The 13,569-nt window shown below is 47.7% G+C and overlaps 1 protein-coding gene across 1 annotated transcript in view; it reads left to right on the top strand.

Moving 5' to 3' along the window:
- Window positions 1-1,666: 1,666 nt before the first annotated feature.
- The window catches only part of Dref (DNA replication-related element factor), a 148,577-nt gene continuing 136,674 nt past the window's right edge, over window positions 1,667-13,569 (top strand). Inside the window, exon 1 of the mRNA XM_067765882.1 lies at window positions 1,667-2,596. Within this exon, the coding sequence (XP_067621983.1) occupies window positions 1,814-2,596 (783 nt within the window). The 5' untranslated portion in view covers window positions 1,667-1,813. The remainder of the gene's footprint in view (window positions 2,597-13,569) is intronic.

Here is a 13,569-nt window from a genome sequence, read left to right as displayed (position 1 = left end):
GAAGCAATTTCACGAATACCATGTAATTTGGAATGGAAACACTGCTCAAAAGATGAGACTAGAGAAGATATTGTAGATGTCCGGCTAATGAAAATGACGTGTATCGAGGAATGGGACACGGAACAACTAACGAAGTGACAGCTAGAAGATACAGATCTGTCGCATGTTATGCAAGGGCTCGACCGAAACGAACGACCAAAAAGAGCAGAGAGTCCTATTGTTTTCTTGACAGCCAGTGTACACTATTGTTACATTCATACGCACTGTTGCAGAATGGTTGTTTTGTTTTCATGTCGTTTGATAAATATTTTCTCACTGACATACGACTTTTACCGAAGAGGATAAATATAATAAGAGTCACCAGTCTGCTACGAGTGGCGAGTAACTCGCTGGAATTTAAAAAAATTATATCTAATGCTTTCCATGAGGAACATTTTCAATTTTCTCGCATTTATCCATGTCGTGTAGGCCCTTATTACTTATTTACTTAATTGGCGCTTAACCGTCTAAACGGTTATGGCCGTCCAACAAGTCGCTCTGTCAACCGGCGCCATTTGCTAGCACCAAGGGAGTTTAAATCGTTTTCCACCTGGTCCTTCCAACGGAGTGGGGCCGCCCTCTACTTCTGCTTCCATAGGCGGGTTTGGATAGAAACACTTTCTTGTCCGGAGCATCATCTTTCATTCGCATAACATGGCCTCGCTGCGTCTTAATTCGCTGGACTTAATGGATGTCTGCATATAGCTCGTACAGCTAATCATTAAATCTTCTTCGGTACTCGCCATCGCCAACGGGTAGGGGTCCATAAATCTTTCGAAGAACTTTTCTCTCGAACACTCCCAAAGCCGCTTCATCTGCTGTTGTCATGGTCCATGCTTATGCCCCATACAGCAGGACGGGTACGATAAGTGACCTGTAGATTATGATTTTCGTTCGCCGAGAGAGGACTTTATTTTTCAATTGCCTGCCTAGTCCAAAGTAGCATTTATTGGCAATATTTATTCTTCGCTGGATTTCAATGCTGATGTTGTTGCTAAAGTTGATGCTGGTTCCCAAATAAACGAAGTCTTTTACTATTTCGAAATTATGGCTGCCAACAGTAGCGTGGTTGCCATGGTGCGTATGCGCTGACTCTTTGATGGATGACATCAGGTACTTCGTTTTGGTCTCATTCACCATCAAACCCATGTTTACCGCTTCTTTTTCCAGTTTAGAGTAAGCAGAACTTACAGCGCGGGTGTTTAGGCTGATGATATCAATGTCATCAGCATATACCAGTAATCGCACGCTTTTATAGAATTTTGTTCCAGTGCGATTAAGTTCTGCAGCTAATATAATTTTCTCCAGCATCAATTTAAAGAAAGTAGGCACCTTATGCAAATGTGATTTTTGGAAAAAGAATTAATTAATTAATTAAATACAGTCGGAAAAATAAACACAAATACCCCACGAAAAGGTTAACTTTGTGTGCAAATTAGTTTTCAATAATTGTTCAGTTTTCAGTTTTTCTCAGTTCGAAAACCCAGGCCATGGTATAGAGTAGCAGTCAATAACGGAACAGCTCTAGTTCCATCACGCGGGCGAGACAGTCTAGTTAGTGTAGACCGCATTTTACGAATTTATGGAATAGATATATAAATAGCCTTAACGTGTAGACACCATGTTAACAATTTTCCCACTTTTAGATTGTGAGCAACTCTAAATTATCGCATTTATCGCGTCGATTTTTAATATCGTTGATAGAATTTTTCTGTTTTGGTTATTGAACTAATTCTTTATAAGAAAATATTGCAATATTTGCGGAAAGTAAAAAATGAGTGAATCGTTGCAAAAATATGGTCGCGTGACTGCGGTCAAGGCGGAGGTGGAGGACCTCAAATTCGTTAAGCTACACAGCCCTAAAATGAAGAGCGTTTATTGGCAACATTTTGGTTTCCCAACAAATGAAGACGATCGCATCATTACAAAACAAAACGTTGTTTGCACTCTTTGCCACAAAGTTTTGACCAATCATGGAAATACGACGAATTTGCGTGCTCATTTACAGCATCGCCACAAGGATATATTTCAAAAAATTTGTATTGAAAATGGTATAAGAGTACCGCCACGACGACCAGTTGTTAAACAACAAACAGGCGCAAATCGTATGACCGCAAAGCGTGATCCTCTTAAGCAGAAGGTAAAAATAGAAGCACGAGAATCAATTCAAGACACTTCCAATACTGCAAGTTTTACAGCAGAAGAACCATCAATGCTCTATGAAACAATGGTTCCCATGACTTACGATGATGACGATGTTATTGATAATGATCACTTCGTGAAAGTAGAGGTATCGGGAAATACAAGTGGAATGTCAAAAACTAAGAGAAGTGCTAATAATAATAGTTCTGTCGAAGTAATAGGCTTGGAACGTAAATATTATCCCTCGCAAAATAGGTCGGATATGGGTGAGATGGTAAACCAATACCGACTGCAAGATGCTTTGGTGAATATGGTTATAAATGATGTACGTAATGTTGATACGCTTTATGACCAGGGTATGTCTACATTCATACGCACACTTTGTGGAAACGTGACATTGCCAGCGGATAAGAAGGTAAACATTTTATTTATCCCTATATAAATGAAAGTGTGTATTGCTAATGATGCAATAAACCAGACCGGCGAAGTCCTTATTACAAAATGGAGTTGCAATGACAAAACCCGCCCTAGATAGATAGATAGATAGATGTGAGGTTAAGCACTGCGACCTATTGGTCTATTGTGCCCTCAATTCTCTTTACAACACTTCATCCAAGCCGAGTTCTCTGAGAAAATCCAGAATGGTTCCCGGCTTCAGAGAGTGTATGTGACTATTTCCTAGTTTGGATGATCCTAGGATTCTAAGTCTTCGTCTCGCGACTGCCTCACATTCCTTCAGGATGTGTTCTGCAGACTCATCTTCGACATCACAGAAGCGACAGAGGCTACTAGCTGATATGCCCAATTTATGCATGTGGCTCTTTAGCCTACAGTGACCTGTGAGTATACCTGTTACAATCCTAAGGCTACTTTTTGGGAGGTTAATCATAGCCTTATATCGCTTCGAGTTGTACCCTCCTATTAGTGCCTTTGCCTGCCGAAGTCCTGGACTCTCGCGCCAGTGTTGTTCTCTGAGGCACGCCTCATTTTGTATAAAGTCCTCCCTTATTGTATGTGACCCTATTGGCACCATAGGCTCGGGTCCTATTGGCTTTCCGGCCGCTGCCAACTTGGCAAGCTCGTCGGCTCGCTCGTTACCATCCACTCCTCTGTGTCCAGGTACCCATGCCAGACGGATGGTGTTGTTGACTCCTAGATTGTTTAACCTCTCCACGCACTCAAGGACTGTTGATGATTTGATCTCAACCGAAGCTAATGCATTGAGTGCAGCCTGACTGTCGCTGAGTATAACGATTTTCTCGTTGGTATATCCCCGCTGTAAATTTATCTCTGCACACCGGCTTATGGCAACAACTTCGGCCTGGAAGATGCTCGGATATTTTCCGAGTGGTAGGGATATTTTGGTTCGGGGCCCGAAGATCCCCGCTCCTATGCCCTCCGGTGTCTTCGAGCCATCGGTGTACCATATTATAGTGTGTTCCTGGTGAAGCGCTTCAATCCTGGAGGTGTCCCACGTACATTTGTTCCCCAGCTCTATTTTGAAGCGCTTCTCAAACTTAATTATCTTCCTCGTTGATGCTTAGCCCTACCTCAGTACACCATTCTTTCGTTAACCTGTTGTTGTTGTTGTTGTAGCAGTGCTTCGCCCCACCTAACAGACGCGACCGATCACAAACTGTCATCAATATCCTCTAACGGGAGTCCAAGGAAACTTGCTGTTTCAACAGGGGTGGACCATAGGGAAAGGGGTGTTAGAGGCGTTGGTTCCACATTACAATTAAAGAGATGGTTGGTGTCATGTGGGGACACATTGCAAGCGGGGCATACATTTTGTATGTCGGGGTTGATTCTGGATAGGTAAGAGTTTAACCTGTTACAGTATCCAGAACGAAGTTGAGCCAGAGTGACACGCGTTTCCCTGGGGAGTATGCGTTCCTCTTCCGCAAGTTTTGGATACTTTACTTTGAGTACTGGGTTCACCGGGCAATTCCCGGCATAAAGGTCCGACGCCTGTTTGTGGAGTTCACCAAGGACCTGCTTATGTTTTTTCGCTTCATACGGCTGTGTTCTCAGATGCCGTATTTCCTCGAAATGCTTACGGAGATGACTCCTTAAGCCCCTAGGCGGTGCTGGCTCGTCAATCAGATGTCTGTTGGGATGCCCAGGTTTCTGGGTATTCAACAGGAACTGTTTGGTCAGCATCTCGTTTCTTTCCCTGATGGGGAGTATTCTCGCCTCATTATGTAGATGGTGTTCTGGGGACATAAGAAGACAGCCCGTGGCAATTCTGAGAGCAGTATTTTGGCAGGCCTGTAGCTTCTTCCAGTGGGTAATTTTTAGGCTTGGCGACCATATGGGTGACGCGTAGCACGTAATCGGCTGGCTAATTGCTTTGTATGTAGTCATGAGCGTTTCTTTATCTTTTCCCCAGGTACTGCCAGCAAGGGATTTGAGGATTTTGTTACGGCTCTGAATTCTCGGAACAATTGCGGCTGCGTGCTCACCAAAATGTAGATCCTGATCAAACGTCACACCCAAGATTTTGGGGTGTAGGACAGTCGGTAGCGTAGAGCCATCGACGTGGATGTTCAAAATGGTCGACATTTGGGACGTCCATGTTGTAAATAAGGTCGCGGAAGATTTAGTCGGTGATAATGCCAGGTTTCGCGAGGCGAAAAAACTGGAGAGATCAGGGAGGTAGCCGTTTATTTTATTGCATAGCTCATCGATCTGTGGGCCTGGGCCTGTGGCCATTACTGTGCAGTCATCGGCGTAGGAAACGATTGTGACTCCTTCCGGTGGTGAAGGTAGCTTAGATATGTAGAAATTAAACAAAAGTGGGGATAGGACACCACCCTGTGGCACCCCTTGTTTAATTCTCCTTGGCTTTGATGTTTCGTTTCTAAATAGCACCGATGCCTGCCGACCACCCAGATAATTTGCGGTCCACCTTTTAAGACATGGGGGAAGGGTAGACCCTTCCAGGTCTTGCAGTAACGAGCCATGGTTGACCGTATCAAAAGCTTTTGATAGGTCTAGCGCTACGAGTACTGTTCTATGGTGGGGGTTTTGATTTAAGCCGCAATTTATCTGGGTGCTGATGGCATTTAGCGCGGAGGTAGTGCTATGGAGTTTTCTGAAGCCATGGCTTCGAGCGTCTTTGCTACTGGCGATAGGAGAGATATCGGACGATACGACTCTCCTATGTTAGCTGGTTTACCAGGCTTTAGTAGCGGGACCACCTTGGCCATTCTCCATTTCTCGGGTATGACAAAGGTGGAAAGAGACAGGTTGAAGACCTGCGCTAAATATTTGAAACCCTCTTTCCCTAGGCTTTTAAGCATCGGCATGGCTATGCCGTCTGGGCCCACTGCTTTGGATGGTTTAGCGCGACCAATGGCGTCCTCAACCTCTTTAGCGGTGATGGTGATTGGTGACGCGCTGAATTTGTGTTTATGTGCGTGTCTGTTGGCCCTCCGTCTAACTTTGTCGACCGTAGAATGCATTATATATTGTCGGCAGAAAGCGCTCGCGCATTTTTTCGCATCCGACAGCACTTTGTCGCCAAAGGCGATGGAAACTTTGTCTTTGTGCTTAGTCGGATTCGATAGGGACTTTACGGTGGACCAAAGTTTACCCACACCGGTAGAGAGGTTACAACCTCTTAGGTGCTCCTCCCATTTCGCCCGCTTGTGTTCATCCACAAGCAATCCGATGCGTTGGTTTATATCCCTTATTTGGGGGTCGCCTGGATCAAGCTGCCTTATAAGGTCACGTTCTCTCGCTAAGTTTGCGGCCTCCGCCGGGAAGTGGGGCCGGATTTCGGGAATTCTCCCGGCGGGAATGAAACGTGCCGAGGCGGATTCAATGACCTTGCGGAAGGCACGCTCCCCTTGGCGGGCATCAGTCGGGATAGGGAGGGCAGCAAAGAGGTTGTCTGTAAAGGATTTATATTCTTCCCACTTTCCTTTTTTAAAGTTTATGAAAGTGCGTTTTTCGGTGACGATGAAGTCGGCGGTACGCTCGAGCGAAACAAGTATAGGCAGGTGGTCGGATGCCAATGATACCATCGGCTGCCAGTTGACGCAGTTTACGAGTTCTGCGCTCACGATTGAGATATCTGGCGAACTGTGACAGCTTCCTACCATACGTGTGGGGGCGTCTCCGTTTATTTTGCAGAACGTCGTTTCTTCTATTTGATCCGCCAACATCTCGCCCCTACTGTCCGCCCGCAAATTTGAATGCCATTGATGGGCATTGAAGTCGCCTAAAATAATGCGATTGTTTCCAGTGAGTAAGGCTCTGATATTAGGGCGGTATCCACCGGGGCAACAGGTGGCAGGGGGGATGTAGATGTTGATGATTTCTAGGTTTGCATCGCCTGACCGGACAGATAGGCCTTGACGTTCTAAGACGTTGTCCCTGCGGTCGATGCCAGGATCAAATATGTGATATTGCACAGAGTGGTGTATTATAAACGCGAGGCCGCCTCCATTTCCGCTCTCGCGATCTTTTCTGTGGACATTATACCCAGAGCAGGTCTGCAATGCAGATCGTGCTGTGAGTTTAGTCTCTTGAATCGCAGCAATGCGGATGTTGTGCCGCTTCATGAAATTGACTATCTCCGTAATCTTCCCAGTTAGTCTATTACAGTTTAACTGCAGAATTCTGAAGTGCATGAGGGGAGACGTCGCCACTCTGGGGGTAAGTGACGGGTGACTACGCCTGGGTTGAGGAAGGCCAGGACGCAATTGCTGTTGTGGTCCTGGGACTGGGCGTCCTTGGGCAAGCATTGGGGTACCCGGATGATTTGAGTTTGCGACCTGGCAACATGGCGCGATGAAACCCGTCGAGGGGTTGCCGTCGCGGAGACCAGAACATCTAGGAAAGTGGCACCACCCAAGGCAGGAGCTGCATTGGGCGGATGTCGCAAACATATATATTCTGTGCTGGCAAACGGTGCAAACGGAGGTAGGGACTAAGAGTCTGGTTCCCTGACCTACACGATTGCTGCCGGAAAAGAGGGGGGGAGAAGACGGGGGCAGGGGCTGTTGCTCAGCATTGCTTCCGACTCTACTACGAAGATTGTAGTTATGAGTGGTAGCAGCTGTTTGAGTTGTTGGCGCCGTAAGGCGCGAGCAGCAGCGGGTACTTGTTGTGGCTTGCTGAGCAGCGGAGCTGCTGGAAGGTAATGGGGGGGGGGGGGGGCGCTTAGACGTAGACTACGAGGCGCCCTTGGGCGTGAACAGCAAGGAGCCACAAAAGATTTATAAAAGTTACGTGGACGTCGGGTTTTGGGATCAAGCCCAGAACAACCTGTCCGATGCAACCATCCCTTACACGAGACACACTGAACAGAGTATGACCGTCCTAAAAAGATTCTTTTCCGGCAGATGCAGCAAAACCATTTCTCAGGACCGGGGTCAGGAGACGGACCCGGATTGGATTCGATACCTTCCCGGAGCAAGAGAATATGGAGCAGTCCTGCTGCAAGGAGCTGCTGGGAGGATGACAATTTGTGGGAGGGACGAAACAAATTAAATGGGGTTACACTGAAATGACAGTCCTTGGTCGGGAAAAATCCCGAGTCGCTCTGGTACATAGAACCGACTGCCTTGGGAAGCGCTTTCGTTAACCTCAATGCCCTTTGCATTATGTCGCAAAGGGTGCTCTCAAATTTGCCCCTTACAATGATAACAATATCATCCGCGTACCCCTGACATCGGATTTCGTTGTCTGAGAGCCTCTGTAGAAGTTCATCTACTACCAGGCTCCACAGCAGGGGTGACAGGACGCCCCCTTGTGGACATCCTGTCGTTTTTTAATCTCTACTGTACCGTCCCCACTTGAGGTTTCGGCAATCCTCGTGCGCAATAAGGCGTTTATCCGCATACGGATTGGACGCTGTATCTCTCTTCTCTCGAGTACCCGATTCACACTTTCGTGTGTCGTGTTGTCGAAAGCCCCCTCTATGTCCAAAAATGCGCATAGAGTTATCTCCCCGCACTCGAGCGCACTTTGGATTTCTGTGGACAGCTGATACAGTGCAGTTTCTGTCGACCTGCCTGTTCTGTATGCATGCTGATCTTTATGTAGTGGCACTCTAACGAGAGCCTTTGATCTAATCTCATGGTCTACAATCTTCTCCATTGCTTTGAGAGCAAAGGATGTCAGGCTTATAGGCCTAAAGGACTTAGGACTGGAGTAGTCCTTTTTAGCCACCTTAGGTATAAAGACCACTTTTGCTCTTCTCCACACCGTCGGGATGTATGCCAGTGCGAGGCTATCCCTCATAATCCTGACCAGGTGTGGGATCAATTCCTCGCCCTGCTGCAGAAAGGCTGGATATATACCATCCACTCCCGGAGACTTGTAGCTCTGGAAAGACTTTACTGCCCACTTAACTGTGCCATCGTTGAAGAGTTCTTTAGCGAGGTTCCAATCTGTGGGTGTTGGTCTCCCTTCTCGAGCCTCCTCCGTTGAGGTATCCGAGGATGCGTCCGGGAAATGAGCTGCAAGCAGGGCACGTGCTCTTTCTTCCTGAGTCCTTGAGTAGGTTCCATCAGGGAGCTTAATTAATAGTCGTGTCTCCCTTTGGTCCTTGGCTAGGGCTTTGTGGAGCCTTGCCGCCTCTGGAACCTCCGAAATACCCTCACAAAATTTCCTGAAGCTCTTTCTTTTAGCTTTTCTAATCTCTTTGTTATATGCTGTTAGATTCGCTGTGTATTGCTCCCAGTTTCCCGTGCGCCTCGCTTGGTTAAAGAGTTTGCGCACGGTTTTCCTCATTTCCGAGAGTTTCCTCGACCACCAGGGGGTTCTATTTCCTGGGCCTTTGGATTCTCTACAGCTAGAGTTAAACGCTTCAATAATGACACGGTTGAAGTTATTAACTCTTGTCTCCAATTCCATATAACTTGTTCCTCTGTTCCTACTATCTATGATAGGAAGATTTCCCTGTATTATGTTCCTGAACATGTCCCAGTTTGTGTTCCTGGGGTTTCGCCTCGGTGGTCCTTCTATGGGTATAGCCCCGATGACGAACTGGATAATAAGATGGTCCGACATTGAGGGTTCAGAGGAAACCCCCCATCCAGAGACCAGCTCATCAGCCAGATCGTTACCCAGGGTTATGTCCAGGACTTCTTCTCTAGACCTAGTGATGAAGGTTGGTGAATTCCCAACGTTGTATATGCTTAGGTCATTACTAATAATAAATTCAAGAACGGACTCACCCCTCGAATTGGTGTCTGTACTGTTCCATACCTCGTGGTGCGCATTCGCGTCGCATCCCATGATCAACGGTATTTTTGCCCATCTGCAGTATTCCGTCAGTTTCTTCACACCCTCTGGAGGGACCTCGTAGTTGTCTCCCGCAAAGTAGGCCGCTGCGAAGACGATGTCTGTTGACTCTCCTTGTATTACCATCGTCGCCTGAACTGCTACGAGGTCTTGACTCATAAACTCTGTAATGCAAAAATAGTTAATGGAGTTGTTAAGCACTACACACGCTCTTGGTCTTTCTTGAGAAAGATCCCAAATTACCTTATTATTTCTCTCTTTTAAGCCTCTCACCTGACCTTTGTACACCCAAGGTTCTTGGATGAGTGCTATGCCCAGATCTTCCGAGGCAAACCTGCGTGCTATTACTGCCGAAGCAGCTTTAGCATGATGCAGGTTGATCTGGGCAACCTTTGTGTATGGGCCGGTCAGTGCTGAAGCCTTACCGGCTCGTCCTCATCGGACAGCCGCGGGTTTTCCTCTCTTCTGTCCTCCAAACCTAGGTCTTCTAAGTTTAGACCTTCCAGGAGCTCCTCTGTTGATGGAGCTTGCGTATGCTCTTTACCGGTGATTAACCCGGTTGTTGACCCTGTGGCTGACGAGACACTGGTTGGGCACTGGTTGGATGTTGCTGCCCTGGATGTTGTTGCTACCTCCTCGCTTTGCTCCCCAGTGCTCTGGACTTGTCCTGGAACGTGGGGTTGTTCCACACTGGCTGGGGCTTTTTGCTTCCAAGGTCTGACCGGGACGAAGCTGAACCCTTAGTTCACCTTGAAGCTAGCTTCCTTTATTTTAATGAACGATGCCTCGTCAATTGCCATGTTTACCCGCAAGCCCCCCTCCTCAGCACTGCTGCTGATTATACGCCACATCCCAACATTTAAGAAGGTGTTCTGTGCCTTCAGCAGTTTAAGTGCGAATTCTTTGTCGCTACTTCTGGGGAGATACATAGTGACGGTGTGCGTCGGCGGTATATCATCTCCTTTCCTCGTAATAAGGGCAGGGCCCTCCCACCTATGCAGAGTTGGTGTGACTCTGGTCAACCATTCGGCTGTTTCCTCATCCTTGCAGTCTACAAGGAGTAATCCTGGCCTAAAGTACACGCCGCAGAAAGCCAGAGATTGCTTTCCCCATCCCTTCGATACCTCGATCATTATCGTGTCTTGCAGCCGCGTCAGCTCTTCCTGGCTCAAGACCTCCGCCGGGTATTGCTTTGGAAGCACCGCCATCCGTATGCCCTTTAAGGCATCCGAGTAGCCCTGCATTTTTGGCCTCCCCTGCGCAGTTGATGTACCAGGTGCTGGCAGCGGCGCATTCGCTCTTCTTGAGGTAGACGGTGTGGGGTAAGCTCTCTGTCCCCTGGTCTGCGTTGCGTCCTCCCGTCGTGCCTGACCTCTTCTTCGGTTGTCAGCGGGAGCGCTTTGCTTCTCATTACGGCTTTTTTGTTGGTTCCCGCGGTTATGTGACCCGCGGTGATGCGATGCGTGCTCGCCTCTTGCCGTTTCCCTCTCACCCCGCCTTGATTTCCAGGCGGATGGGTTCTTCTTGCTCGGCCTCATGTGTTGCAGTGCCTTCTCGCGTGCACTGTCCGGGGTCCTTCCCTGCTTCAGGTATCGAAGGTACCACTTCTTTCCTGCGCCACTTAGCCCGATTCTTCTTGGGTCGTCGAAGCCACCTGGCTCCCCCAGTTCGGGCCAGCTCGCACCATGGCGATGCTCTGTGCCAGAGTCCTCGAACGACGATGACCTTGCTCTGGCATTCGCACTTTCCTTTGGCGATCGTCTTCCGCGATCTAAACTCGACCTCTTCCTTCCTCCGTCACGTTCGGCTTTGTCGTCCCTTGACTTGGACCGTCTTCCTTCCCCTGGGTACTGGCGATCATGCGCTTCACCCAGGTGTCTCTTAGCTGCTGACTCTCTGCTGCTATGGCAATGTCTCTCCCTTGAGGGTGAGCGTTTGCGGTTTCGACTTTCCCGCTTCTCTTGCGTCTCCTCTCGGGGTCTCCTTTGCTGGGTTTCGCAAAGGCTGTTGCTGGCTGCAATTTTTACCTCTGCCCGGCTTGGCCCACTGGTGGTGATTAACCCACCATGCTGTGGTTTGACGCTGCTCTCCACTTTCGTGGTGCTCTGCCCACTGTGCTGCTGATTTCTGCTGGCTGTGTTAGTCTTCACGGTGGTGATTAACCCACTGTGATGTTTGCCTTCGCTACTCGTCTTGGTGGTGCTCTGCCCACTCTGGTGCTGGTTCTTGCCTGCCGTGTCTTTTTTGACCTTCTTGACCGTCTCGCTTCCGGACGTTTGGTCATCGTCGTCCCTGGCATGCTCCTCAAAAAGGGCAAGTTCTTCTGCAGTCAGGTTTAGGTGGCTTAGGGAGTAGGTTCTCTCGCCATGCTTTTCCCTTCGGCGTTTGTTGTTACCGCCACTCTTTGCTGTCAACTTGCTATCCATCCCTTCAATTTGTTTTTGTTGATTTTTGTTGTTGTTGTTGGTTTTATTTGTGTTTGTATTCATCATCTTGTTCGTACGATCACATGCCTGCCGTGGCAAGCGTAGTGATCTATTCGGTATAAAAGGGGAACTCGGTTCGTCCACCGCGGCAGAGCCCCTTGACGCGGTAAGGCCATAGTTACTCCCCAAGGTGGCCCGGTGTCAGGGAGGCGCCGTTATAATACAGCCGGTGTTGTAAACCTCCTGGCTGCAAACCAGTCCAATGGGCACGGTGTCGCATAACACCCTGGATTAGGAGGTGACAGTTCCTAGTTACCGCTCGCATGCGCGACGAATCAGTCGGATGTGAGTAGCGAGGCTGCTCCCATCCGGCCGACTCGCGACAACTTGTGATCGGCGTAAGCCCCTGCACCACTACAAGGTGCCTGTCCTCGCAGGGGGAAAAAAAAAACCCGCCCTAAGTGAAGCTTCTTGACATGTCTGCAGCATTGATTTTTTCAGTATCATACTACATCAACATGCAGAAAAAATGATTGTGGTCTGTATTTCCTGTTGTGAGGGAGTTTATTTCCTTTCCCTGAAAATAAATGGAAAAGTTTTAGTTTGTCATGAAGTTCCGGATGTTTCTCTGGGGAGTGTAATACCAAAACTTGAGTTTAACGGTATACAGTCCAAAAACCTAACAATTATCTTTATAAATCAAGGTCATTCATCAAGGTGTTGTTGTTGTTGTTGCTGTAGCAATAAGGTTGCTCCCTGAAGGCTTTGGGGAGTATTATCTATGTGATGGTCTTTTGCCGGATACAGATCGGGTCACTCCGGTGACACAGTACCATTGGGGTGCTAGCACGACCATCTCCGGAACGATTTATATGGCCGCAGCCACAAACCCATGTTGGCACGGCTCTCTTTTATAATTTTCTCAAAAGCTTCGAGCAAACTGTTAGTTTGGCGATAGGCCTATAATTAGAGACGTCATTTTTATTGCCAGCTTTAAAGATTGGACAAATGGAACTTTTTTTCCACCTATCGATAAAAGTTCCGGAAGACAGGGATAAATTGAATATATGCCGAAGAGGTATGCACAAAGATAAACTAGAGAACTTCAGGACAAAGGCACAGAGGCCGTCACTGTCACATTTTAACGAGGGTTTAAGGGAGGACATAGCATTGCTGACGTCATCGCCGGAGATCACGAGAAAGCCAAAATCTAGACGATCATAGAGCCCGGATCGCGAATAAGAGTCATTCAGATCTACAGTAGTATCATCAAAGTTTGATTTAAAGAAATCAACAAACAGCTCAACTGTTTCTGGTAGGGACTGGGAGCGTACACCATTAAAGCTCATGCAGATCGGTATATTCGTCGAACCACGTTTGGATCGGATAAAGTTCCAAAAGGCTTTGGGATTTTCTTTAAGCTCATTTTCGAGCCTACCCATATAGCGATTGTAAAGGAATTTGTCAAGGACATTAAATTGTCGCACACTGGTAGTGAACTGTTCTCTGAGAAGGATATTATCTGAATCTGCCTTGAATAAGTTATTGAGTTTTGTTACGCTTATTTTTCAACCTCTTAAGAGTTTTATTATACCATGGTAATTTATGAAGCCTGGGCCGCTCCCCAAGGCAGTCGGTTCTATGTACCGGAGCGACTCGGGATTTTTCCCGACCAAGGACTGTCATTTCAGTGTGACCCCAC

Source organism: Eurosta solidaginis, chromosome 2 (assembly GCF_040869045.1).
Source record: "Eurosta solidaginis isolate ZX-2024a chromosome 2, ASM4086904v1, whole genome shotgun sequence".
Lineage (NCBI taxonomy): Eukaryota > Metazoa > Arthropoda > Insecta > Diptera > Tephritidae > Eurosta > Eurosta solidaginis.
This window is presented reverse-complemented; position numbering and strand designations above follow the sequence as displayed.